Source organism: Felis catus, chromosome B4, assembly GCF_018350175.1.
Source record: "Felis catus isolate Fca126 chromosome B4, F.catus_Fca126_mat1.0, whole genome shotgun sequence".
In the NCBI taxonomy this organism is placed as follows: Eukaryota; Metazoa; Chordata; class Mammalia; order Carnivora; family Felidae; genus Felis; species Felis catus.
This window is the reverse complement of record NC_058374.1, coordinates 77,124,989-77,145,801: the sequence shown is the minus strand read 5'-3', so window position 1 is coordinate 77,145,801 and position 20,813 is coordinate 77,124,989. Positions and strand designations below refer to the sequence as shown.

Here is a 20,813-nt window from a genome sequence, read left to right as displayed (position 1 = left end):
AACTATGTACAACACAAACCCTGGATTACTCCTGACTTTTCTGCTTTGACACAGAAAATGCTTTTCTCTTGCCTCAGTAATATATAAACCAAACCAAACCTAACTCCTCATCCTCGGAGTCTGGCTTTAAGTCTACAGTTCATATCCTACCTCTAGTAATATTCACCTAAAGTACCCCCCTCTGTCTTTGGTTTAGGTAGAGCCACTCACTTATAAATAAAGAGATATTTCCTGAACTAAAGTTTGGCTTAAAAATGTGGCTCTGTTACAACTTAACAGACAAGAAAAGAGACATGAGTATATGATATTCAAAAGTTTCTTTTCCTTACATTTACCTATACTTGTACATTAGAAAAAAATTTCTAAAAGAGGAAATACAAATCACCTATTTGCATTTTATCATTTGTATTCCTTTAAATTTTGCATATAAATGAATCTGTATTTTAACATACTGCAAACCTCATTCTTGTTTTAAGACTTTTACCTGCCCAATTAAAAGTATACTCTTAAACCATAAAAAATTTAAATTAAGATAATTACTCTGTTTGGCTTACCCAGAATCAGGGTAAATTAGTAACAAGGCTCGAATTAGAACTCAAAAAGGTATCTCTCTTTTTTTTTAAAAGGTATATATCTCTTTTTTCTTTTAATGTTTATTTACTTCTGAGAGACAGACAGAGCCTGAGCAGGGGAGGAGCAGAGAGAGAGAGAGAGAGAAGACGTGGGGCTTGAACTCATGAACTGAGAGATCATGACCTGAATCAAAGTCAAGACGCTCATCCAACTGAGCCACCCCAGGTGGCTATATTATACACCCTGGTATCTCTTAAATCAATTTTTGCAGTTACCAGTGCCATTATCATGTAGTTTTAATAAATTTTCCAAAAATGTTCAACAAATCAAGCACAAATTTCAGTAATTTTGGAAGCCTACCATTTACATACTGGACGATTTACATCACAATAGAATAGCTATGGTGATCAAATGATAGTTGTGGGTCAAGCCCATCTCTAGACTGTGTTACAAGGCTTAATACATAAACACCATAAACATCATGAACTACCTGACTTTGTCTGAAAAGATTATTATTCCCAAATTACAGATAGGAACTTGAGGTTCCCACAAGTTGTCACTTGTCTAAGGTCATATAACTAACATTTGAACCTAGGATTCCAAAACCCTTACAGAAAAATCACTGGGCATAATACAAAAGTTTACAATGTTTTCAAGCCTAGAAACCACCCTCAAGAATTAAACGTTAAAGAAAACAAAATTTAAGCAAAACACGAATACGGAAACAATAAAATAAAATACTATGAACACCTTCAGAGCTAAAGAGTCAGTTTCCATGTTCAGTTAAGGATCTTCAAAGAGGAGGTTAAAAATCTTTTTTTATGACTTCACAATGATAGCTGAACTAGAGTTTCTCAACCTCCTCCACTTTCCGCTCCTCTGCAGTAAAGACTCAGACCCCATTTCAACTACAGGGTCAAACTCTTTTTTTTTTTTTTTTTAATTTATTTGAGAGAGAGACCGAGTGAGTGAGAGAGAGAGAGAGAGAGACAGAGAGAGTGAGTGTGTGTGTGTGTGTGTACACGAGAGAAGAAGGGGCAGAGAGAGAAGGAGAGAGAGAGAATACCAAGTAGGCTCTGCCCTGTCAACACAGAGCCCGACTCGGAACTCGAACTCACTCATGAGCCATGAAATGAAATCATGACCTGAACTGAAATCAAGAGTCAGATGCTTAACTGACTGAGCCACCCAGGCACCCCCAAAATCTTTTAAGCTCCCAGGTGGAAGAACAAAATCACAGATTTGAAAAACATTCACATCTAGAATTAAGGATCAATTCCATTAGCTGGGAAGTAATATGGAACTGCCTGATAGCCCAAACACACCCACACTGATACAAAATAGTTGAATATCAATATCCCTAGCTTCTAGTTTTTCAGAAAACTGTGAACCAGTTCATTGTAATTTAAAGCACCATAAGGTACTTTTACATCTTTATGTTCATTTCTAAGCATTTTATTCTACTTTTCACATTTCAACAATTCCTACTTCATTTTCAGTCCATTGCATCTGAAAATATTTCTACTTGACAATATTTTTATTCGTGTTTAAATTCTGCATCTACCTCCAATAAATATTCCAAAACCAAGTTGTTCAAAAACCACTATTCACTTATTTATAACTTCTCTTGGCAATCATTTCAAAACTCGTTTAGGCACTTTCTTCTTCTGAGTCATTTTTTAAAAAACCATTTTCAGGGGCACCTGGGTGGCTCAGTCGGTTGGGCGGCCGACTTCGGCTCAGGTCAAGATCTCGCGGTCTGTGAGTTCGAGCCCCGCGTCGGGCTCTGTGCTGACTGCTCAGAGCCTGGAGCCTGTTTCAGATTCTGTGTCTCCCTCTCTCTGACCCTCCCCCGTTCATGCTCTGTCTCTCTCTGTCTCAAAAATAAATAAACGTTAAAAAAAAAAAAACTTTAAAAACCATTTTCAGTCATCTAATAACTTTTAATAAACAAATTTAAATTAACAGGAAAAAACAGTACTGTATCTGGGGTGAAAGGCACAACATTATGGGGGGCCTGAGTGGCACAGTCAGTTAAGTGTCCGACCTCTCTCTTCCCCTCCCTGCTCACTCGCCTGTGTGCTCTCTCTCTCTCTCAAAAATAAACATTAAAAAAAAAAAAAAAGGCACATTATGATTACTATAAAACAAATGAAAATTACCTAGGTAAATTATCCCACTTATCTCAAATTCTAACGTTAACCAAAAATTTAAAATATTACCTAAAAAAAGAAAAAAACTTTAGGAATCAGATAAATTATTTTTAAAATTATGTAAGAGCTGGAGAAAGAGGGAAATGGGCAGTTATTGTTTAATGTGTATAGTTTCAGTTTTGTAAGATGAATTCTGGATGTGGATGGTGATGGCTGCACAACAATGTAAATGTACTTAGCAACCCAGAACTACACTTAACAATGGTTATGATAATTCGATTTTCTGTATTTTATATTTCACTTATTTTTTAAAGTTTATTTATTTTGGGAGACAGAGCATGCAAGAGGGAGAGGCAGAAAGAGAAGGGGAGAGAGAATCCCAAGTGGAACTGTGAGACATGACCTGAGCCAAAACCAAGAGCTGGAAGCTTAACTGACTGAGCCACCAGGCGCCCCTATGTTATCTGTATTTTATTTTTTCATTTTTTATATTTTTTATGTTTTATCTATCTTTGAGAAAGAGACAGAGCGTGAGTGGGGGAGGGGCAGAGAGAGAAGGAGACACAGAATCTGAAGCATGCTCCAGGCTCTGATCTGTCAGCAGAGCCTGACGCATGGCCCGAACTCACCAACCGCAAGATCATGACCTGAGCCAAAGTTGGACACTTAACTGAGCCATCCAGGCCCCCCTCATTTTGTTGTTGACAAAATTTTTAAGTGTTTATTTATGAGTTATCCAAACATTTTTACCTCTTCTCAGAAAGCCAGACACTGTATCTGTCTCCTTCAGAACAGAGAAAAAAACCAATAAACTACTTAAGTCAATACAGCCCTTTGCAAGACTAAGTTTAAAAAAAGTTACATCTAAGTGCTACTTAAAATAGGATTCCCTGTCTGCCTATAGATTTCTATTGCAGTGTAGCTAGATTCTAATTCTAGCTTCAATATTCACTAACTGTATAATCCTGAGCAAGTTTCTCATATTCTCTGTGCCTTAGTTTATCTCTAAAATGGAGACAACAATTCTACCTACCTCACAGGCAGGTTTGAACAAATGTATACATGCAAAAACAGTTAATAGGTCTGACACACAGTAAGCACAACAAAGGTGTACACCACTATTATTATAGTGGTACTATCGTTACTATTATCTATCCCATTTATTTTCCAGTTATAAATTAGTTAAGCTACGGTCTTTCAAGAAGAATGCACACAAAATTTTGAACACAACTGCAAAGGACTCCCGATTCCAGATTAGAGAAGTCCCACCAGAGATGATCCATAAGCAACCTGGTTTATAGTAAAGTGGTTCTTAACCTCTCTTGGGCCATGGACCTCTTTGGTAGTCCAATGAACCTACAGATCTTTTCTCAGAATATGTTTTTTAAGTTTTAAAATGCACAGAATCACAAAACAAACCAATTATGTTACAGTTACCAAAATATTTTAAAAGTTCTACTTTACTAATAAATGTGCTTCTTTACTGATGCATTAAATAACAAGATTAAAAAACATTTTTTTACTGTTTATTTTTGAGAGAGACAGAGAGAGAGAGAGGGAGGGAGGGGGAGGGAGAGAGAGAAAAAGCACCAGCGGGGGAGGGGCAGAGACAGAGGAAGAGACAGAATGAAGCAGGCTCCAGGCTGAGCTGTCAGCACAGAGCTCAACATGGGGCACGAACTCATGGAACTGTGAGATCATGACCTGAGCTGAAGTCGGGACACCCAACGGACTCAGCCACCCAGGCACCCCTAAATGACAAGATTTTTAAACATACAGTAACAAGGACTAATGAACAGTATTTCAAGACACATGCAAAAACTGCAATATATGAAAATATTTCTTGTAGCATCCATTGAAATTTCCATTATTTTCAATTCTAGATTTTAATTAGAAGCTAGTGAAAATAAACAGGCAATTTTTTTTTCCTCAGCAAAGTTCACGGACTTCCTTAAGTTTATCTAAGGACCCAGATTAAGGATCCCTGGCTTAGGGGAAAGTGCAAAAAATAAGTTCTGGAGTCAGAGACTTGTGTTCTAGATGCCAGACTTCAGACTTTAGCCCCCCACATAATTTGCCCCCCACCTGAATGACCTTAGACATCAAAGTGAGCTTTGGTTCACTCAGAATAATTTCTAAATCTTACAGGTTATTCCTATAGTTATAAGGATCAAATATGAGTAAACACACAAAATGACCAGTGTGTTGTTGTTTTTTTTATTTTATTTTAATACCATATATTCAGCCCCAAATGTTTAGTGACATTGTTTTCAAAAACTCATAGGAGAAAAATTAAAAACCACATGCTGATTCACAAATAAAATGATTAATGGAAATATTAATTTCATGTAACAGTTTAATAAGAGGCAGGATTTGACATTAGAATGACCTGTATCTAAATCCTAAATCTACTACTTTCCTTCTACGTTATTAACCTCTCCACCTCAGCTTTGTTTTTAATATTTATTTATTTTTGAGAGACAGAGTGCAAGCAGGAGAGGGACAGAGAGAGAGGGAGACACAGAATCCAAAGCAGGCTCCAGGCTCCGAGCTGTCAGCACAGAGCCTGACGTGGGACTCGAACCTACAAAGCGTGGGATCATGACCCGGGCTGAAGTTGGACGCTTAACCCACTGAGCCACCCAGGCGCACCTCCGCCTCAGTTTTCTCATCTGTAAAACGCTGCAGTTGTTTTGAGAAAGGAGAGGACCTAGCTTAAACACTCAATAAACGGAGCTCTTATTAAAGATCACATTTTAACAAAGCCAAAGGTATCAATTTGGAACTCAAAAGTTTATTTTGGAATTCATGTTCATGTAAGTAAAACTTCACATTCACTTGCCCAGCAGAACACATACACACTTAAAACCTAAAGCATTTGCATGGCACAACGCTCCTAATACAAACTGGCACTGTTTAAAATCATATTGATTTCTTATCCTGCAAAACAAAAAAACAAAAAACAAAAACCCAAAAGCAAAAAAAAAAAAAAAAAAAAAAAAAAAAACCAAAAAACAAAAAACTACAATGAGGATAAAAAACGGTAAACAGAATGGGTTCAGTAATTTCAAGTCTTTTCATGATTTACTTGGAATATTCCAATGAATGTCTGTTACCAATGCTGGACATACTGTAAGGTAGCTAGCTGTCTCTTTAAAACCCAATGTAAAGATCTCAAATTTATCAGCTACACGTTGTCAGATTTAAAAAAAAAAAAAAAAAATTAAACCATGTATTTACTTTATGCCGGAATACTACGGAGTAAGATCCATCCCTCCTTCCGGAAAAAAACCTGCCACAGACTGGCCCGGCTTCTCGATCAATTATACAACCTGTAAATTCCTTCCCTCATTGAAAAGATTCTTTTTATGGGCATAGTTAACAAGTGCCAAGTTGCGAAGTTGCAGCTTTGCTGGTTTGACGTTTTCACAATGCAAGAACAATATGATCTGGAATCTACTCAAAGCATTAGCCAGGCAGTCAGCTGATGCTCACTGCACACAAGAGAAAGACAGAAATCAGAGAAATTAAACCTCGTATTTGTGGAAGGCAGGTATCCACCACCTTCAAAACCAAAATAGGCCAGCAGCAGACGTTCCAGTTAAAATAAAAGTAGTTCCATTGTTAAACAACATATAAAAACCGGCTTTCCCCAGACTAGGCTGTTCTCATTCTTGGAATTTTCCTTGTATAAGGGCTTTTATCCGTTCATAAAACCAACCCCTCATCACGGAACCACTGCCTGAGTAACTTTTACAAAAGGTCAAAGCGGTGCCTTTCAAGGCTTCCAAAGCCTATCGGCGTCTCCTCCGTTCACAGTAATTCGCTTTCCACCCACAGAACGTTCCAGAGACTTAGGGACGGGGACCAAACAAAATTTGGTGGGGGGTGCTAAGAAGAAGCTTTCAACTTTTCTCTTCAACATACTTATACAGAATTTCACCTTCCTCCCTCCGCGGCCCCACATGTTGCTTGCTTCCCTCCCAGAGGGCCCCGCGAGACCTCGCTTCCCCCCCCCCCCCACCCACGCGCCCACCTGATTACCCTTTTCTCCGTAGACTCCGCCCCCGCCCTCCCCCCCCCCCAACCCCCGGCCTGTTTGCCTCCTCTCGGAGGTCCATATGGGACATTTCCCCCTTCCTCAGACCCTCACGCCACACCAGACAAGCCTCGATTCTCCACCTTCAGTTCTCTCCCACTACGGCCCTCACTTCCCACAGCTTCCTAAAGTGTTGCGAGAGCGCAGAGGGGAGCCGCAGGCCTGCACGGCCCAGGTGCTGTGTCAGCCTATCTGCCGGTTCCGCGGCGTGTACGGCCTGGAAAGTCACATGGCGGTGGGACCGGCCGGCGCCTCCACACTCCTGCTCTCCTCACAGCTGGGCGACATTACCAAGTCCACTCACCTCCACGAAGAGCAACATGTCTTCCTCCGCTCGGCCCAATCGTTCTCGCTGCCGCGACTCCAACGGGCTTACAGGCCCGAGCCCCAATCGCTAGGATAAGGACACTCGCCTGGCCCCTCCACCCGGCAGTGGACCCGGCTCCTCCCCCGCCGTCAGCCGCTGCGGCCCGACCCGCCCAGTCCCACCTCCCTTGAAAGAGCAACTGTTTCCGGGTCTGGAAAACAATTGCTTCCGGGAGAAGAGACACCCCCTCGGCGCGCTCAACTTTTGCGCTACCTTTTCCAGCAGCAGGATGGGATGTACTATCATCAGGCCTGGGGGGAGGAGGGAAGCGCTCAGAGGAAGACGCCATTCTGTACCACGGGGGTGTGAAAAAATCCTACGCATTTTATCCCCCGCCAAAGGGACGGGTACTACCGCTATAACAATTACGCAGTCTTCATAGTTCAAAATCTAGATCTGATAAAACGGCAAGTTTGTGTGAGGGGTACTGGACAGACGCCCAATCCTTCCGAAAAGGTGGTGGCTCTCGCAGAAACAAAGTCGAGAAGAAAAAAAAGCAAGCAGATCTAATAGTAAATATGTTAATAGCCGCTGCTGTATATTAAAAGCTTACTATGTGCCTGGCTTTATCCTAGGTATCTTATGTGAATTAATCTTTAAAAAGATCTTATGCAATAGGTTTTATCCCCCCTTTTTACACTTGAAGGAACCCTCTAGGAGGGCGGGTTTCCCCTAGACACACCTTTATAGAACTTTGCCCTTTACTTACATCAGGTATCCACATCTATGCTACTTAATAACACTTAGTATGGATAGCCTCTTCATTGATGTTCTGTCATGTTAAATGAAGTACAATAAAAACAAAATTTAAAAAATCATCTTTATACTTTTCTGTTAGATGATCCAAATTCCTTTTTATCTTGAGCAATACCTAATAAGCTTTAGCCCTCCCTATCAGTCCTACTTCTTTTTCCCAGTTCAGACACTTACTTTTGAAATAATTATGTGTTGATTTTTTTCCACTTATTTTTTCCAGTCTATTATTTCACAAATCTTTCTAAATTAAAGGTTTCATTTTCACCAAACTGCTGTTACTTGCTTTCAAGACCTTACCATTCTGACCCCATGTAATCTCCCTTACTTTATTTACCTCAAATGAATCTTCTCCCTTTTTCACTTAGATGCCAAATTAATTCCTCCATCAAACTCCTGATACTTGTATCCCATCCTCTCCCTAATCTGATCCACAGTAAACTCAACATTACTTCATCTCAATAAAATCAGTCTCCTCACCTTTCCCCTGAAGGACAAACCCAACACTCACCTCCAAAGCCATGGCTCAAGGTGTCTTCACTATCTGGAATGTCTTCATTTGTCAATCACCTTCTCTGTCCATAGGGCTTTCCCAAAGACACTGCTCCCTTTCTTCTTCATGTCCCTTATCAGTGCTCAAATATTCTATCTTAAATTTGTTTCTTTTCTTCTTTTTTTTTTTGTTGTTTTGTTTTGTTTTCTTTTTTAGTTTCTTCACAGGTACCCTATCATTTTTCTTCACAGTCTGAGATAATAGTGGCTACATAGTAGTATCTTTCAACAAATGTTTGACAAATTGAAAGGGAAGAAGAGAGGTTTTAAACTTTGCTTTAGAACGCTTTCATTTCCAGTTGCTGATGAAGTCCATGCTGCATAAAAAATATGAGAGAGGGAGAGAGCACAATAATCCTAAATTAGTTTAGTTGACACGCATGTAGGCTGCTTTGTGAATGCCTGCTGGGGTAAGTAAGCAACGTAAAAAAAGTCACAAGAAATAAAAGTTACTTGAGGATCTCAAAATCAAATATTATCAATGAAGTACTTAGATTGATAATTTCAAGAAATGCTGGATAATCATGGATATTTTAATCAAACTTCACATTTATTAAAAATTCTTGATTGTACTCCTTTCAGAAAACATTATTAATTTTGTTGGACATAATTGTGATTATGAAAAAGGAGGGAGTAATTTTTATGATGGGGGCAGTCTAACAAAAGAAAGTGTTCTGGGGCTTAGAAAAATTTCCATGGAAATTGAATCTGAAACTATAAGAAATATCCAAACTTTAGAAAATTTCTTCAGAGAAACTGAGGAAGAATATGTCAAGTGTTAAACACACACACACACACAAAACTAAAACACAGCATCTTGTTTTGAGAAGTTCACCGGCTAATGGACAGAGACAAAAATAGTTACATTTCAATGAGATAAGTACTATAATAGAAAATTTACAAAGTGTTTTAGGAACACAGAGGAGGGGATAACTTAGCAGGATATTAGAAGGGAAAATATTTAATTTGCTGTATATTGATTGATTTCTTAAAAGACAACTATTTTGTGATCCCCTGCTTCCCATTTTCTGAAGGACCGAAACACATATTTAAATTTACAAGTTTACACCAAGAACTCAACATAGGAAGTTCCTGTAGAGAAATTAACTTATACATTCATAATTTGTAGAAAATCTTAATGATATTAGTTAATGAATACCTATACCTAGTTACATAATAAAACTATATAAACAGAGACTACACACAAATACCTCAAATTCAAGACTGTCATTACTTCTGAAAAGTGGCAGAGGGGAAGCAAGGAGTCTATGGAGAACACCAAAAGGGACTCCAACTTTAGCTCCAATGCTTAATTTTATTTAAAAATTTCAGAAGCAAATATTACAAAAAGTTGATATTTGTTCATTCCACGTGATAGGCACGTGGCTATTTGTTATATTACTTTCTGTACTGTTTCATATTTTTTAAATTAAAAAAAAAAAAAGCTACACAGCCAACAAAACCACCCTCTCCTTTAATTGCTCCAGGGTCCTAAATCCTTTCACCTCCTCCGCAATCAAAGGAGCTGCCCAGAGCTGCCCAGAGTACCCCTCTCCCAGTTACAAAGCAGCATCCAGCGTTCCCTTCAATTTCTCCAGCCAACTATGGAATTTCAAAATCTTCAGTCAAGTTCTTGGAAAAAATGAGTAACTAGGCAGTGCAAAGAGTGGGATGTTCATCCAAACAATATCTTCCAAATTACAGATCTAGGACAAGTTGAGGGGCAGCTGAAGAAGTTGTAGCACACCTAATCAATTACAGGCTTAAAAATTCTTAAGCAAAATCTCAGGAAGAGAGAAGAATCAGGAGTTGCATTGGACATACTGGATCTTGAATTCTAACACCCAGATTTTAAGCTTATTTAGGCAGGACTGTATCTTCTATTTCTTCTAGCGTTCCTGTTGTCTATTCTTTCCTACCCTCCCACCCCCCTTCACCCTTCTCCAATCACAGCATATAGAATGCCTACTTCTCTGCATACAGTAAGCACTCTTGAAATGTTTGAGTTATTGAAGACACAATGGATCTATTATGACATCACCAAGACTGGAATACCATGGTTAAGAACCAATTAGTGACAGGGCAGACCACAAACTCTGGGAGCAGGAAAGACCTCTTCCAGCTTCCTCGTGGATATTATCATTTGCCTATACTCGGTGAAGAGAAGAAATAAAAGAAAATCACTCAACTTTTCAATATAGTTATCAAAATGCAAAGTGGGATAGACACTGAATCTGAATCAGAAAAAGAAGCAGTGGATTCCACCATCACGTCCATAAAAGCCCTGTATAAATCAGAGGTCCCTAAGCTGGAGATCCCACTGGCAGTGCAGAATGTCATCTCTAGAATTGAGCACGCACAGCTTTGTCGAGCCAGAGAGGTAGGTAGTAAATGAGAAGTTTACAGATTACAACTTTCTTTTTTAATGATCAATGATAAGCTACATTTTTTTTGGAACTCATTTTATTTTCATGATCTTTGTGTTTGAGGTAACTATGATTTCAGATGACAATTTCACCTGACTCTGTGGATTACAAGCTCCAATTTTATGTTAATCTTTTTAAGTTTCCTATCAGAATTAATCAAACCTTTTAAGAATTAAATCACACATGCGATTGAGTGATTGGGGTAGAAAGAAAAATTAAAATCTACAGCTAATATTAGTATCTAATTTCAGTCAATAGTTTTAATTTGTTCTCATCTGAGTTTTTGTCAAATAGCTGTTAACAAGAAGAAACAGCTTGGTTTGAATTCCAGTTCCTTTAATTTCCCCCAAACACCTCATGGAAGGGGATTTCGTTGGCCAAGAGAAATCCAAGGACAATGAACAAAAAGCTTAAATAGTATAACAATCCAATAAACCCCAAATAATTAAGGCTATACTGCATTTTAGTCTGTCAAACAGAATACAACAAAGCCAATCAGATTAAAAGAAATTAATTCAGGGAAGTTTTTTCCTATGTTTAAGGAGTGCTAAATTTTTGTACTTTCTCATTCTCCGCATAAACTTACTCCTGTTCCAACTCTCCACAACAAAGAACAATAACCTGGTATTTGCTTTTAACAACTTTACTGAAATATAATTGACACATAATAAACTGTATATTTTTTAAGTATAAAAGTCTTGATATACATAAAAACCTGCGAAACCTTCATCACAATCAGCATAATGAACTTACCCATCACTCCTGAAAAGTTTCTTCACACTCCATTAAAATTCCTCCCACACACCCTTCCCCACCCCCACCCCAATCTCTAGGCAACTGACAATCTGCTTTCTTTACTATAGATTTTTTTGTATTTTAAAATAATTTTATGAGAGTGGAATCATACAGCATCCACTTTCTTCTGTCTCCTTTCTTTTAGCATAATTATTTTGAGATTCATCCACATTCTTATTGATATGAATAGTTGATTCTTTTTTTTTTTTTTTTAAGGTTTAAAAAACCTGTTAGTGCAGAGCCCAATGCGGATCTTGATGCAGGGTTTGATCTCATGAACCATGAGATCTTGACCTGAGCCAAAATCAAGAGTCAGACGCTTAACTGACTGAGCCACCCAGGTGCCCCAATAGTTCATTCTTTTTATTGCTGAGTATTTCTCCATGGCATGGGCATTTGGGTTGCTTTGGACTTGGGGTTGTTACAACTGAAACTGCTATGAATGTTTGTTTACTTTTTCATGACTTATTTTGTAGACCTATGCTTTCATTTCTTTGGAGTAAATATTTAGGTTGGAATGGCTGGGTCACGTGGTATGTAAATGTTGGATTTTATCTTTTTTTTTTTTTTTAAGAAGTCACAGGTCACAATTTGGCTGGTGAAGGAAACACTTCTTTTTTTTTTTTTTAATTTTTTTTAACGTTTATTTATTTTTGAGACAGGGAGAGACAGAGCATGAACAGGGGAGGGTCAGAGAGAGGGAGACACAGAATCTGAAACAGGCTCCAGGCTCTGAGCTGTCAGCACAGAGACCAACGTGGGGCTCGAACTCACGGACCGCGAGATCGTGACCTGAGCCGAAGTCGGACGCTGAACCGACTGAGCCACCCAGCCGCCCCATAAATGTTCAATTTTAAAATAAACTACCAAACTGTTAAAAAGTGGTTATATATCTGTTGGCTATCTGGATGTCTCCTTTGGAAAAATGTCTATTCATGTCTTCTGACCGTTTTTAAACTGGTTTATTTGTTTTTTGGGTATTGAGTTTTAGAAGTTCTTTTTTTGGTTTGTTTTTAATGTTTATTTATTTTTTGAGGAAGAGAGAGAGACAGAGTGTGAGTGGGAAAGGGCCAGAGAGAGAGGCACAGAATCTGAAGCAGGCTCCAGGCTCTGAGCTGTTAGAACGGAGTCCGACGCGGGGCTCTAACCCACAAACTACAAGATCATGACCTGAGCCGAAGTCCAACGCTTAACTGACTGAGCTACCCAGGTGCCCCGAGTTTTATAAGTTCTTTATATATTTTGGATACTAACCCTTTATCAGACATGTCATTTGCAAATGTCTTCTCCCATTCTGTAGGTTGCCTTTTAGTTTTGTTGATTGTTTCTTATGCAGTGCAGAAGCCTTTTATTTTGATAAAGTCCCAATAGTTTTGTTTGTTTGTTTGTTTTTGTTTTTGTTTTTTGCTTTTGTTTCCCTTGCCTCAGGAGACATATCTAGTAAGAAGTTGCTGTGGCTGGGGGCGCCTGGGTGGCGCAGTCGGTTAAGCGTCCGACTTCAACCAGGTCACGATCTCGCGGTCCGTGAGTTCGAGTCCCGTGTCGGGCTCTGGGCTGATGGCTCGGACCCCGGAGCCTGTTTCCGATTCTGTGTCTCCCTCTCTCTCTGCCCCTCCCCCGTTCATGCTCTGCCTCTCTCTGTCCCAAAAATAAATAAATGTTGAAAAAAAAATTAAAAAAAAAAGAAGTTGCTGTGGCTGATGTCAAAGCAATTACTGCCTATGTTCTCCTTTAGGATTTTGATGTTTCCTGTCTCATATTTAGGTCTTTAACCCATTCTGAATTTATTTTTGCATGTGGTGTAAGAAAGTGTTTCAGTTTCAGGAGTGCCTAGGTGGCTTAGTCAGTTAAGCCTATGACTGTTGATTGAGCTTCAGACTCTTGATTTCGGCTCAGGTCATGATCTCACGGTTTGTGGGTTCATGTCCTGCTTCGGGCTTTGTGCTGACAATGCAGAGACTGCTTGACATTCTCTTCCTCCATTTCTCTGTGCCCCTCCCCTGCTAGCTCTCTCTCTTTCAAAAATAAATAAATAAAAACATTATTAAAATGTTTTTAAAAGAAAGTGGTCCAGTTTCATTCTTTTGCATGTTGCTGACCAATTTCCCAATACCATTTGTTGAAGAGACTATCTTTTTTCCATTAGATATTCTTTCCTGCTTTGTTGAAGATAAATTGACCATATAGTTGTGGGTTCATTTCTGTTTTTTCTATTCTGTTCCACTGAACTACGTGTCTATTTTTGTGCCAGTACCATCATCAGGGAAATACAAATCAAAACTACAGTGAGATATCACCAGTCAGAATGGCTACAATTAACAACACAGGAAACAACAGGTGTTGGTGAGGAGGTGGAGAAAGGGGAACCTTCTTACACTGTTGGTGGGAATGCATACTGGTGTAGCCACTCCGGAAAACAATATGGAGATTCCTCAAAAAGTTAAAAATAGAACTACCCTATGATCCAGTAATTGTACTACTAGGTATTTACCTAGGTGATAAGGATTAAGATGTTTTGTGGAAGTGTGGAACGACTATATTGTACACCTGAAAATGATATTACACTGTATGTTAACCACCTGGAATTTAAATAAAAACCATTAAAAAGTAGTTATACTATTTTATATTCCCACAAGCAGTATATGAGTTTTCAATTATTCCACATCTTTATCAACACTTCATGTTTTCAGTCTTTTTAATTTTAATCATTCCAGGGGCACCTGGGGGGCTCAGTCAGTTAAGTGTCTGACTTCGGCTCAGGTCATGATCTCACAGTTCATGAGTTCGAGCCCCACATCAGGCACTGTGCTGACAGACGGCTCAGAGCCTGGAGACTGCTTCAGATTCTGTGTCTCCCTCTCTCTCTGCCCCTCACACTCTGTGTCTCTCTCAAAAATAAATAAACATTAAAAAAAAATTAAAATAATAGATTCCACTCTCTGAAGGGTTGGAGAGTATAGATCTTTAATTTTAACCATTCCAAAAGGTATATAATAGTATCTCATTATGGTTTTAATTTGCATTTTTGTAATGACTAGTGATTTTGAGCAACTTTCCATCAGTTTATTTGCACTCAGTATGTCTTCTCCAGCAGTTCAAATATTTTGACCATATTTTAAAAGTTTACTGGTCTATGTTCTCATTATTGAGATTTGAGTATTTTTATGTCTTCTGATTACAACTTTTATCAGATAGGTGGTTTGCAAATATTTTTTCCAATTCTGTGACTTGTCTTTTTTTCTACTAATTGTGTCTTTCAAAGAACAAAATTCCTTAGTCCAATATATCAATGTTTTCTTTCTTCCAAAGCAAACTTTGACTAACTCAAGGTCACAAACATTTTCTCCTATGTATTCTTCTAGGAGTTATAGACTTTACATTTATGTCTATGGTTCAATGTGTCTTTTTTTTTTTTTTTGGCAAGTGAAAAAATTTTATTTCATAGTTGTCTTTAAAACCACACAGACACTATGCTCTGCATATAAAAACATTAGTACAAATAATTATACTTTCTAAAAAATGATTATATAGACACTCTCAAAGAAAAATGCACACCATTACATAGTTTCAGAGAAGTTGCTTGGACAAAACTCACATCTGGACTGATTCCTAAAACATACCATAAGACCCTGCATATTTTGGTGCAAAGTATAGATTATTGTCATCAGTACATGATCCTGAATTCTTACACATTTGATAACATGCATAAGGACTGGTTTATGACTTAATGTTCTATTGGTTCATCAGCCTTTTCTGCAATGTTCCATTGGTTCATCAGCAGGTTGAGCAGGCTGTGCCTTTGTCTGTGGTCTTTCTTCAAGACCTTCCAGGAATGGAGATACATCATCATCATAAATCGTAAACTCCAAGTCTTTACTAAAAATTCCAATGGACACATTCTTTGTAGTTAAGTCCTGTTCTGCAGTGTCTCTTATAAGGCACGCAGACCATGTTTAACCAGTTCATTCAAATTGCACTCCATAAACCCAGACATATGTCTCACCAAGTAAGTACGAGCTCATTGAAAACAAGCTCCAATGGACATAGCTCTACAGTCGAAATAGTTAGCAGATAGACAAGTTTGGAAAATGTGAGGGCCCATATTCATAACCAACAATAAGCAGTCCAACACCATATGGTCTCTGGCCATATCGTTGCGTTGGTATTTGGGTCTTGCTTTCAATTAGAGATACAAGATGAGATGTAGGAAGAGGTCTGTCAAATACAAATCTGGAATCCAAACACTCCTGGTGCATAAAATTACATAACAGTCTAGCATCAGCAGTAAGTCCCACAACTGAGATACCAATATAGTTGTCAACATGGAGAATTTTTTCTGATGAGCTGCAGGCTCTGACTATGCTGTCTTCAATGCAACCAACACTGTGTGTTGTTTTTTTGTTTTTTCTTCAGATCAACTGTGGCTGAACCTTGTTTGACAGCTTCCATTGCATATTCAATTTGATGATTCCTGCCTTGAGGGCTCCAAACAGTCACATCATTGTCCTACTGGTTGTGAAACATGGTTTTGGCTCTGGGCTTGGCTTTATGGTTCATTTTATCTTATTTTGTAAATGATATCAGATATTGATTGAGGTGTCAAAAACAAACAAACAAAACAGGGGCTCTTGGGTGGCTCAGGCAGTTGAGCCTCCTCCGACTTTGGCTCAGGTCATGATCTCGCAGTCTGATTTCAAGCCCCACATTGTTGGGCTCTGTGCTGCCCACTCAGAGCCTGGAGCCTACTTCAGATTCTGTGTCTCCCTTTTTCTCTGCCCCTCCCCCAACTCATACTCTGTCTCTCTCAAAAATAAACATTAAAAAGAATTATTCTAGATTCATTTGTTGAAAAGACTATCCTATCTCCATTGCATTGCACCTTTATTGAAAATCAATTGACCATGTATGTGTGAGTTTATAGATTCTCTAGTCTGTTCTCTAGATCTATTTATCTATCTTTATTTTTTTTTTAATTTTTTAATGTTTATTTATTTTTGAGAGAGAGAGAGAAAACGCGAGTAGGGAAGGGGCAGACAGAGAGGGAGACACAGAATCTGAAGCAGGTTCCAGGCTCTGAGCTGTAGGTACAGAGCCCGGCCGGGGGCTCGAACTCAGGAACCGTGAGATCATGACCCGAGCCAAAGTCGGCGCTCAACTGACTGAGCCACCCAGGAGCCCCTATCTTTATTCTAATACTGCAGTGTCTTTTTTGATTACTGAGGTTTTATAATCATTCTTGAAATCATGTATTTTTAGTTCTCCAATTTTGTTCTTTTTCAATTATGCCCAACTTGTTTGCTCACATCTTCCTTCTATCCCCATTTCCTCTTCTTGGGCTTCTTTTTCTGGAGGGACACACTCAAACATTCATAACCTAAAAACTGTCTTTATCCATACTACTTTCTCCCTTTTCATTTCCATGCAAAATTTAGAATCAGTCTGTCAAATTCTACTCGGGGGGGAAAAAAGCCTGCTGGTGTCTTGATTGGGATTGTATTGAATTTATAGATCAATTAGGGGAGAATTGAGAACTTAATATTGAGTCCTTTGACCTGTGGACACAGAATATCTCTGTATTTATTTAGGTCTAATTTTTCTCCCAAGTGCTAGACCTTGCAAATCTTTTGTTAGTCCCTAAGTATTTCACATTTTTTTATACTATATTGTGAATAGCATTGTTTTTTTATTTCCATTCTCAATTGTTCACAATTAATGTGTACAAATAAAATACATTTTTGTATGTGCATCTTGTATAATAAAACCCAGTTACTAGTCTTCATAGATTTTCTTCATATATTCCTTGGGGTTTCTACATAGACAACCCTATCATATGCTAATAGAGGCAGTTTGATTCCTCCTTTTATGTCTGTGTGCATTTAAGTTTGCTCTTTTGTTTTTTTTTTAATTTGAGAGAGACAGAGGATCCCAAGCAGGCTCCATGCTGACAGCTCAGAGCCTGATGCGGGGCTCAAACTCACAAACCATGAGATCATGGTTAACTGACTGAGCCACCCAGTGGTGGCTTTAAACTGTTTTTTTGGGGGGAGGGGAAAAATAAGTAAGCTTTTTTTTTTTTTTTTAACTTACTGAGTAGGCAAGGAGCTACAGTATAAAGTTGAATAGAAGTGATGAGACATCCTTGTTTTCTTCTTGATGTTAAGGGAAAGAATTCAGTCTTCCTCATTCACTATGATTGTAGCAGTATATTTTTTTATGGTGCTCTTTATCAAGTTGGAGAAATTCTCTTCTCAGTTTTCTGAGGTTTTTTTGTTTGTTTGGTTGTGGGTTTTTTTTGTTTTTTTTTTAAGAGAGAGAGAGTGCACAAGAGAGATAGAATCTCAAGCAGACTCCAAGTCTAGCAAGGAGCCTCACACAGGGCTCCAACATGGAGCTTGATCTCACAACCCTGATGAAATCATGACCCCGACATCATGACCTGAGCCCAGATCAAGAGCCAGATACTTAACTGACTGTGCTATCCAGGTGCCCCAGCCAAGATTTTTGATTAGGAATAGATACTCAGATTTATCAAAAGGTTTTACTGCATCTATTGGGATTATCATGTGATTTCTTTTTTGTCTTTTTGAATCTGTTAAAATAGTGAATTACATTGATTTATGACTGAAAAACCAACCTCACATTTTGTGGATAAATTCCATTCACTCATAATGTAGTATTCTTTGTATTATCTTGCATTCAATCTGCTAACATTTGTTAATTTTTGTGTCTATGTTTACAAAACATGTTGGTTTGTAGTTTTTTTTTTTTTTTTTTTTTTTTTAAGTAAGCTTCATGTCCAGCATGCAGTCCAACATGGGGCTTAACTCATGACCCTAAAATCCCTGAGATCAAGACCTAAGCTGAGATCAAAAGTCAGATGCTTAACAACTGAGCCACCCAGGTGCCCTGTAGTTTTCTTTTAATACTTTGGTTTTGGCACCAGACTAATATTAGCTTTATAAACTCAAGTAAAATATTTTTAATTTTCCTTAAGACTTTGTTGAGAATTGGCATTTCCTTTTATGTTTGGTAGGATCCACTAAGTGTTTGGGTGGGGTAAGGAGAAATAATCAGTGGAAACATATAGACTTGCAGTTTAATTCATGGGAAAGTTTTAAACTATAAATTCAATTTAAAAAATTGCAGGGCTATTCAGGTTATCTGTCTTCTTGAGTGAGCTTTCACAGTTTGCATCTTGCAAGTAATTTGTCCATTTTATCTTAGGTAATTTTATTGGCCTAAAATTGTTCACAATAATCCCTTATTAACCCTTTATTATCTGTAGAATCTGTAATAATGTCGCTTTTCATTTCTGGTATTAGTAATTTTCTTCTCTCTCTCTCTCTCTCCTCTTATCAGTCTGGCTAGAGGTTTATCCATTTTATTGCTATTTTCAAAGAACCAATTTTTGGCTTCACAGATTTTCTCTAATTCTGTTTTCTTTTTTTTTTTTTTTAATTTTTTTTAACATTTATTTATTATTGAGAGACAGAGAGACACAGAGCGTGAGCAGGAGAGGGGTAGACTCAGAATCTGAAGTAGGCTCCAGGCTCCGAGCTGTCAGCACAGAGCCCGACACGGGGCTCGAACTCACAAACTGTGAGATCATGACCTGAGCCGAAGTCGGTCACCCAACCAACTGAGCCACCCAGGCGCCCCTCTAATTCTGTTTTCTATTTTACTGATTCCCACACTGATCTTTATTATTTTATTTACACTATTTACTTTGGATATAATATACTCTTTTTTCCCAGTTTCTTAAGGTGGAAGCTGAGGTCATTGATTTGAGAACTTTTTTCTTTTGTAAGAAGTGGTATATCTCCTTTTGCAATGCAAATGAAAATGTTGCATTTTCATTTTCATTTTTATATACTTTCCAATTTTCCTTTTGATTTTATTCCTCGACCCATAGGTTATTTAGAACAGTGTTTATTTTCCAAATATTTTGAGATTTTTTCTCTTACATATCTCTAATTTAATTTCATTGGCATCAGTGAACTTATTCCATATGATCTGAATCCTTGTAAATTTCTTGAAATTTGTTTTAAGGCCCAGAATATGGTCTAAATTGTTAAATGTTATGTATGCATTGAATACAATTTGTATTCTTTCATTGAGCGGTGTACCCTATAAATAATGATTACATCAAATTGGCTGATAGTACTGTACAAGTCTTCCATTATCTCTTCTCAACTTCATCGATTATCAAGACAGAGGTGTAGAAATATTTAATTATAATTGTGAATTCTTCTAGTTCTTCTGATAGTTCTATCAAAGTTTTTCATGTACTTTGAAGCTCTGTTTTATATGCTAAACATATGGAATTACTATGCCCTCTTAATGAATTGGCCATATTACCACCATGAAATGACCCTATTTATTTCTAGTAATATACTTTTCTCTGTAATCTATTTTTGTTTGTTATTAATATAGCCACTCTAGCTTTCTTTTGATGAGTGTTACCTTCTTTGCATTTTCTCTATTTTACATTAAACATGTTTGGGTTATTATATTTAAAGTGAGTTTCTTATAGGAAGGCATATAATTGGGTTTCTTTTTAAAAAATTCTTTTAAATGTTTTATTTATTTTTGAGAGAGAGAGACAGAGTATAAGCAGAGGAGAGGCAGAGAGAGAGGGAGACACAGAATCCAAAGCGGGCTCCAGGCTCTGAGCTGTCAGCATAGAGCCCAACATGGGGCTCAAACCCATGAGCTGTAAGATCGTGATCTGAGCTGAAGTCAGACGCTTAAATGACTGAGCCTCCAGGCGTCCCTGGGTTTCTTTTTAAATCCAACCTGACAGTCTCTGCCTTCTAATAGGATGTTTAGACCATTTACATTTAATGTAATTATTAATATGAGTAAGTTTAAAATTACTATCTTGCTATTTGTTTTCTGTTGTTCCATCTGTTTTCTTGTTTCATTTTATTTTTTCTGACCTTTTTTTAGATTAAGTATATTATATTATTATGATTCCATTTTATTTCCTTTATTGACTTCTTAGCTATAACACTGTTTCACCTTTTAAGTGGTTGCTTTAGGGTTTGTAGTATACACCATTTACCTTCAAATGGTAACCTACCACTTTTGAATAG

General features: G+C 37.9%; 2 protein-coding genes and 1 pseudogene across 15 annotated transcripts in view; 1 reads left to right on the top strand and 2 right to left on the bottom strand.

The window, feature by feature from the left end:
- Positions 1-10,457, bottom strand: part of LARP4 (La ribonucleoprotein 4) — a 66,064-nt gene extending 55,607 nt beyond the window's left edge. For 5 of the 12 annotated variants that reach the window (XM_011283923.4, XM_011283928.4, XM_011283926.4 and 2 more), the window contains exon 1: positions 7,130-7,303. In XM_011283923.4, the coding sequence (XP_011282225.1) occupies positions 7,130-7,147 (18 nt within the window). In that variant the 5' untranslated portion in view covers positions 7,148-7,303. Of the gene's footprint in view, positions 1-7,129; positions 7,305-8,456; positions 8,815-9,708; positions 9,724-10,002; positions 10,143-10,244 lie in introns of those variants that run through there. The other 7 variants (XM_011283925.4, XM_019834917.3, XM_019834914.3 and 4 more) reach the window with 6 other exon arrangements.
- FAM186A (family with sequence similarity 186 member A) overlaps positions 10,444-20,813 on the top strand; it is an 81,927-nt gene continuing 71,557 nt past the window's right edge. For all 3 annotated transcript variants that reach the window (XM_045061771.1, XM_045061770.1, XR_006600709.1), the window contains exon 1: positions 10,444-10,877. In XM_045061771.1, the coding sequence (XP_044917706.1) occupies positions 10,707-10,877 (171 nt within the window). In that variant the 5' untranslated portion in view covers positions 10,444-10,706. The remainder of the gene's footprint in view (positions 10,878-20,813) is intronic.
- LOC101087754 lies at positions 15,443-16,242 on the bottom strand (annotated as a pseudogene).